This window comes from Limanda limanda, chromosome 4, assembly GCF_963576545.1.
Source record: "Limanda limanda chromosome 4, fLimLim1.1, whole genome shotgun sequence".
In the NCBI taxonomy this organism is placed as follows: domain Eukaryota; kingdom Metazoa; phylum Chordata; class Actinopteri; order Pleuronectiformes; family Pleuronectidae; genus Limanda; species Limanda limanda.
Window position 1 is genome coordinate 30455058 of NC_083639.1, and position 7812 is coordinate 30462869.

General features: G+C 41.7%; 1 protein-coding gene across 1 annotated transcript; it reads right to left on the reverse strand.

Moving 5' to 3' along the window:
• Nucleotides 1-1668: 1668 nt before the first annotated feature.
• sec13 (SEC13 homolog, nuclear pore and COPII coat complex component) lies at nucleotides 1669-7240 on the reverse strand. Its single transcript, XM_061069274.1, has 9 exons — nucleotides 7135-7240; nucleotides 6896-6940; nucleotides 5927-6042; nucleotides 5570-5721; nucleotides 5127-5260; nucleotides 4801-4934; nucleotides 3646-3766; nucleotides 3045-3191; nucleotides 1669-2942 (listed from the first exon to the last, which is right to left on the reverse strand). The coding sequence occupies exons 1-9, from the start codon at nucleotides 7135-7137 to the stop codon at nucleotides 2832-2834; spliced, it is 963 nt and encodes a 320-aa protein (XP_060925257.1). The 5' UTR covers nucleotides 7138-7240; the 3' UTR covers nucleotides 1669-2831.
• Between the last annotated feature and the right edge of the window lie 572 nt (nucleotides 7241-7812).

The window sequence follows — 7812 nt, forward strand, 5'->3', positions numbered from 1 at the left end:
CAGGTAGCAGCACGAATCTCTGCCTGTCTGACTGACATCTCTCAGTGGATGACCGCTCACCACCTGAAGATTAACCTTGACAAGACTGAACTACTTTTCCTTCCAGGGACAAACTCTCCCACCCATGACCTGACTATTAACTTTGACAACTCCGTGCTGACCCCCACTCAGACTGCTAGGAACCTGGGTGTGACACTCGACTGCCAACTCTCCCTTTCTGCCAACATTACTGCAACAACGCGGTCCTGTAGATTCATGCTTTACAACATCCGGAGAATACGCCCCCTTCTCACTCAGAAGGCGGTGCAGGTTCTGGTCCAGGCCCTGGTCCAGGTTCTGGTCCAGGCCCTGGTCATCTCACGCCTCGACTACTGTAACTCCCTCCTGGCAGGTTTACCTGCTACTGCCATCCGACCTTTGCAGCTCATCCAGAATGCAGCAGCTCGACTGGTTTTTAACCAACCTAAATTCACTCGCACTACTCCGCTACTCCGCTCCCTACACTGGCTACCAGTGGCTGCCCGCATCCGGTTCAAAACACTAGTACTCGCATACCATGCTGTAAACAGATCAGGTCCAGTTTACATCCAGGACATGGTCAAACACTACACACCAGCACGTTCACTCCGCTCTGCTTCAGCTAAACGACTTGTTGCTCCTTCACTGCGAGCTAAACACTCATCAAAATCACGACTGTTTGCTGTCCTAGCTCCTAAACGGTGGAATGAGCTCCCACTCGACATCCGGACATCTGAAAGTTTACACATCTTTCGCCGAAAACTAAAAACACACCTCTTCCGACTGTACCTTGAATAAAAAAAAAAACACTGACCACTTTTGAAACTAACACTTTGGTAGCAATAAAATGGCTCTTACTTATAGCACTCTGTAGTTTTGCTTTATTTCGAAGAAATTGTACTGTCTTGATTCTTGTTGTTCTTGGTTTGTTCCCTCGGGGTCGAATGCACTTGTTGTAAGTCGCTTTGGATAAAAGCGTCAGCTAAATGTAAGTAATGTAATGTAAAAGATCTGGTCCACAGTGGACAAGGTCGTCACCTTAATCCCTCCATCAGAAAACGTCACACAGAGGCATGTCCAGATCACCCCAAGAGTGTTCACCGCAGTATGTGAAAAGTTCAATTTGTGAATGGATATGTGATGGTGTCTGACACTAAACCCCCTGAAACATACAGTACAACATAATATCAGTTATTTGTCAGTGTTTTCTTCTTCTCTTTTACTGAACCCACTTGGGTAACGTTTGTACTTTAAATGGTTCTGGACGAACAATTGTTTTGTCCTCAAAAATATAATTATTCCATTGACCACAAAACATTTGTGTTTTGCATATTCCCAACCTATAGCATGTTATGAGTTAAGATTAAGCAATAAGGATGAGGAAATATGATACAACCTTGCAAACAAAATACTGTGGTCACTACCAAAACAGTGCAGTCACTACCAAAACACTGGATGTTTTGTAAAAAATAAAGTATATTGAGTTATCAACTAAAATGTTATGATACCGATTGGTTTAATGTATGTTCAATTTCATCAATCATCAACTCTGGAATCAATTTGATCAGTATTATGTATAAGTATTATGATATGGTACAATATATATACGGAGATGTTTTGGGAATAAAACATAAAAAATTCCCACAAAGATCAGGTGAAAGCTCATGTTCTGTTTATTCTGCTGTGAACCACAATGTTCATCCGTCTGAGTCACAAACGGATTCACAACACTTCCTAAACCCCTTTCAAAGTAAAAGCACTCCAGCGTTTGACTCTGTTGAAACGGAGCTTTGCTTGTTACAGACCGGAAGTTGCACGTCCTCATCCGGTAGAGTCATGAGGTTCAGAGCCGGAGAGGATGAAGACTTCTCCTGAAGTCTCTTATCTTAACTCTGCAGTTTTATGTTTGACATCACGACTGACGCATCAGAAAAGAAACAAGACCGTGTTTTAACATTTAAGTTATTTAATTACATCAAATATGAACCAAATAAACATCACTGGTTTCTGATTTCAAAAATGAAAGAAAAATAAGTGTTATAATTAAGCTCTATTTGTGGTCGTCATGGCAACATGTTGATATATTCAGGTCTGGTTGCCGTAGCAGTGTCGTGGCTGAGGAATTAAGACTGAACTTGTTTCACTTGAACACCTGTTGACGACCTGATTCCTGTCAATCAACCTCTGGCACGTGATGAATAGAATCTGAACTCGTCAACAGTTCACTTGATAATTGATTTTAATTATTCTCTGGAGTTGAGGTTTGAGTTTTTCTCAAGTAGAAACCAGGCAGAATTTTCTCACTGTGTAAACACGAGAATCTGTTTTCAGCCTCAGAAGTGAATCTGGTTTTTCACCAAATACAATTTATATGACGAAGAAAACAGCAGAGCAAAGATTTGGTTGTTTTCTTTTTGTGGATTAAATAACAAACACACACAATGAAAGTTGATGGCCAGCCGCTGCCGAGGATGCTGGGATCCTCTCGGTGGATTCTGTTCTCCACCGATGGAGCTGGAATGTTTCAGGAGCAGAGCATCGTGGGATGAGAAGGCAGGCGGGGGTAGAATGGATTTTAATGTAATGTGCATCTGATACAAATCTTCAGGTAATTATCATCAGTCATCCCAAACATCATCAAAAGGAAAAGAAACAAACATTGGTTCAACTGTGGTTTCTCTTCTTTCTGATAACGTTTAGAAACGGGCAAAAAGGCGTCCAGCTCCGTCTGAAGCATTAAAAACTTTGCTCAATGGCTGTGGACGTTTTGTTTGACATGTTGATAACTGTTGTTGTGTGTGTGTGTGTGTGTGTCACTGCTCGTTCTGTTGTGTGTCTGTGATGGTGGAGACGGCGCCCTGCCCCTTGCTGACGTCGCTGATACAGGCCCACTGACCGTCCATCGACTCCTTCCACAACGTCACCTACAAAAGAACAGGTCGGGAAAAGATCACTTCCCGAACAACGATTACAATTCTGGATTATTACATGATGGGTCAAAATCTTTACGACTTTATATGAACTACCTTGTTGTCTCCTCCAGAAACAGCCAGGATGTTCCCAGTGATGGACCAGCTGACGTGCCAGACCACATCGTTGAACTTATGGAGCAGTTTGGTCGTCCAGGTGTTTCCTGCCGGGTCGTCACACGTCCAGATGAACACGCGTCCGTCCTGGAGGACGGGACAAAGGGATCGGTGAACGTGTCTCAAAGCTTTTCTCTCACTCTGCCTCAGGGGCAATAAAGATTAATCAGCCTGTTTATGATGAGACGTCCATTGATGGTTAGTAAATGAGGATTCAGACTGAACTGGATCTCATCTCTGGGTCCACCTAGTGGTACAATCGAATAACTGCACATCAACTTAACACCTGAAAGAGGATCCAAGACTTAATTTGTTATAAACAACCTGAGGAGGGAAACCTAAGTAGGAAATCTCTGACCCAGATGAGACAAAAATGAAAAAAGGACGATGGTGACGTTGGGACAGAACTATAATTAAATCAGACAGTTGGACTGATGGAGGGAAACTAATTAATCTTTCAAACTGTTTCTTTGCTTTGTTTTTCAGCCACCATCACTGTTTAATGAGACACATCTTTGTGGAGGGGGGATAAAAATCTCACCTGGGAACAACTTGCGATGGTGCTGGTGGGAAGTCCAATAGATGGAGCCCAGCCCACGTCTCTCACCCAATCACTGTGGGCCTCCAGCTTCTGGTCCTCCTTCCACTGACCGTCCTCCTCTCTGCAGGTGAGGACACAGAGCAACAGTGAAAGTTACATTTCATTAAAAATACATTCAACCCTCAACTCAAATCTCTTCAGTGTCTTCTTCATCCTTGCTAAAAGCTGGTGCCTACATTACCCACATTGCAACTTGGCATTGTAAAACATTTTAATGTATGTACCAGTAGGACTTTTATAGTCTCAAGTCACTAAAAACATGCGTCTTGAATGGGGTTGCAAAGGGGCGGAAAGTTTCCGGTAAATTTCCGGAAACTTTCCATGGGAAGTTTGGGTCGGGAATTTTGAAAAAAAACAAACTACGTAAATTAAACGCTAAGCAATAAAAACATCATTCAAAACTCTATTTTAAAGATGTATGGAACGTTGAGTTTCAACCCTCCACTGTGCATTCTTCCATCACATGCACAGATAACTCCCAGCATGCTTCACTCTACAGCAGGGCTACTGAGGCCTGCTGTAGAGTGAAGGACTAGTCAGGTAAGTTTCCATGATATTACTGGGAAAATATATTAGCATGCTGATTGAGGATTGTTCATCTAGACTATTTCCATTCATTTATCCACCAATTGTAAAATATGTTTACAGACGATTCCAATTGTTTGGCTAACTATTTATATCTCTGGCATTGCATTAGTGTTTTTTTACAACCTTTTTTCTCATCTTATTCTACAGAACAATGCCACGTGCACTCTCTCATGTGTGGAGACATTTCACCCCATCCAATGTAGAAGGAAAGGCTGTGTACATTTGCAAATACTGTGCAAAGACCGATGTTAAGAATGACACAACGATGCAGAAGCATATAGTCAAGTGCCCAAAGTTTCCTCAGGGCTCAAATCAGCCTATGACACAACAAAATGTTTATATTTATGTCTGTATATGAAAAGGTAAATACAGTTAGTATAAATTACCCACAACATTTCCCGTTAATTCCCGTATATTCCCGTTAATTCCCATGGAAAGTTTCCAACTTTGAATATTCCCGGAATTTTGCAACCAGGGTCTTGAACAGTTCACTGAACACGAACATACTTCCAGAGTTTGACCAGGTTGTCGCAGCCTCCGGAGACAAAGCGCTTGACGTAGTTTGGTTTCTGTCCTGACGGCTGATCGATGAGGCTTCCTGGAACCACAGCAGGAGCCCAGCTCACTGCGTTACAGCCGATCTGCAGGAGGATCACAACCCAGTTCATTAAGAGACGTCAACGCAAATGGGATAGAAAAATAGAGAGAGAAACAAGGAGCGAAGCACTGATAAACAGCATATACAGAGAATTTAAACATCTAAAACTACATTTCATTACATGCAATGATTAAATTAAAGTTGGGCGTTACTCAAAAGTGTGTGTCAGACTCACAGTGTGTGCGTTGCTGATCTTCTTGACGTCCCACTGCTGATCTCCAGTAAATGTGAGGAGGGAAATGGCTCCGTCCGAGCTGCCGCAGGCCAAGATCAGACCGAACTCATAGGGACCCCAGCAGACAGAGTTCACTGCAGACACACAAGTGGAGTTAAGAAGACGACAAAGGTCTCGAGAGAAGGACACAACGGTTAGAATTCACTTTTATCTTTTGTTGACGAGTCTAATTCACCGGTCAGCACCGACACTATGTTAGTGACAAAATCCTAAAGTCTCTGTTTCCAAAGGGAGGAAACACACGAGAAGTGAGAGATAAACTGAATGAAAACTTTCCAGGGGAAATCAGCAAGAAGACACAAAGTTTAAACTCTATAGGAAAAAAGCACTGAGACACAAAAGTGAAGGAGACACAATGTTATTCCATCCAGAGATCTACTGACCTGATGACTCATGTCCGGTGTATTCGTACATCTTGTCCCAGGCTCCGTTCTCCTCCTTCCACACGATGACTTTGCGGTCGTAGGAACAGGACGCCAGGATGTTGCCAAACATCGGGTGAGCCCACGCCACCTGCCACACGGGACCCTCGTGGCTGCAACACAAACAGAGACGTCCTCCAACTCAGTTCAAAATCCTCCTTGTGAAACTTATGATGTAAAATAAACAGGACAGAACATCTTACATGTGGATCCAGTGTCACAGATTCAAGAACACATGTAGTGGAAATTAGTTCAATTAAAAAAGGTACATTTTCAGATTTAGTTTCCCAGATCAGTCGTCACACTTGGGTTTCTCACCCTCTGAGGTCGGCCACCAGGATCTGACCTCCATTTCTGACATCGAAGATCTTCACGGTGCGATCGGACGAGCAGGTGGCCAGTCGCGTGCCGTAGTAATCCATCTGGGCATCGTGCTGAAACACACAGAAACAGATGATGTTTGGCTCGTTGGGTTCAGTGGCCACCGAGTTTCACCTCCAGCAACATGACGATTCCTCTAAAGTGATGTTTGTGTCGTCCTGATGAAGCTAAGAACAACGTTTACTCTCTTTAAACTCTTTGAACTCAAGCGAGCTGCAGGTTCTCCTGATCATCACTTAATGAAGTGTCATTATTAACACATCAATTATCAATCGTATCAATTATTCAATCGTAACCATGTACTTTTATATTGACAGCAACATTGACAACATCATAAGTAACATGTACAGGATCAAGGTTGTGATTTGTTTGATTCATCATTCTGAAGAAACAAGACTAATAGACGTTTATAATAAAAGGAACAATTATATATTTGTTTAACCCACAAACACCAGAGACGACATAAATATCAACTCTTTCACATTTCAGTGGCGAATCGTGATTTCACTTCAATCCTGATCAGTTTAAAGATGATAAATTAAACATTTCTTCTAATAAATGTAATGTGTGTCTGTGGAGACTCAGACGGATGTGATCAGTTCATATCTACACAAAAACGGGACAGTTACAAAGAATAAAAGCATAAAATCTCATAGAAAGACTACACACAATAATTGGACTTTTATTTTGAAAAGGTAGCTAATCCTTAGCTCAACTATTTTAATAACAAATGAACAAAATCAATCAGCGCATATCGTCCTGATGTGAAATGACAAACACACAACGTGAAGACTTGTTACAACACCTCTGTGCTACTTTGGCTGTTAGCATCTACGTGCACCTAATGAAACCTGTCCATGTAGCAACAAGCTAACGTTAGCTTCCACTTCCGGAAACACAACTTACGATCATGTCCTCGTGCGACGTGTCCACCGTGTTGATGACAGAAACCTGTGAAACACAAACACACACACATCAGGATGAGACCCACACATCAGGATTACACACACACACAGGAGATTACAGTGTAGCTCTGGTTGTTAGCTCTTCGCGGTTAGCATGTCCGCTAGCAGGCTAGCTTCCTCTCACGTCAGCGGGAAGACGTCGAGCGGTTGTTAGTTCGAATCCAAGGTAGCAAACCTCACCATGACTGCGCAGGAAACTCCGAACAATGTTGTGACTCCTGAACAAGACAAACTGAGCTTCACCGCCCGGCGCGTCCGACGTGGCAACAAGTGCAGATCCCGGTCCCACGACTCATTCCACCGGAGGAAACGAGACACGACGATCAAAGGTTCCCACCTAACAACATTTTATTTTAGCTTAGAAAAAATCTAATAAAACGTTTTAAATGTTAAACTTTTTCTTTTTGAAAAGTGGTATATATATTTTCATTCAATTTGTTTATTAGTTTTGTTATTGTTTATTTTTTAAACTAAATTAATCAAATTTATTAAATAACAACATAACTACTTATTACTATTGTCGGCGTATACATGTTCCTTAATATTAAGCAAGGAGGATAAACATGAAAGTGCAGATCCCGGTCCCACGACTCATTCCACCGGAGGAAACGAGGCACGACGATCAAAGGTTCCCACCTAACAACATTTTAGTTGAGCTTAGAAAAAATCAATTAAAACGTTTTCAATGTTAATTTTTTTCTTTTTGAGAGGTGATATATATATTAATTAAATTTGTTTATTATTTTTGTTATTGTTTATTTTTTAAACTAAATTAATCAAATTTATTAAATAACAACATAACTACTTATTACTATTGTCGGTGTATACATGTTCCTTAATATTAAGCAAGGAGGATGA

Bases quoted from the DNA above. Each gene is read 5' to 3' on its own strand.
- sec13 (XM_061069274.1), bottom strand. The intron at 5,261-5,569 runs GTCAGTAGATCT...GTGTGTCTGCAG, and splicing joins CACCGGACATGAGTCATCAG to TGAACTCTGTCTGCTGGGGT. The intron at 3,767-4,800 runs GTATGTTCGTGT...CCTCACCTGCAG, and splicing joins AACCTGGTCAAACTCTGGAA to AGAGGAGGACGGTCAGTGGA.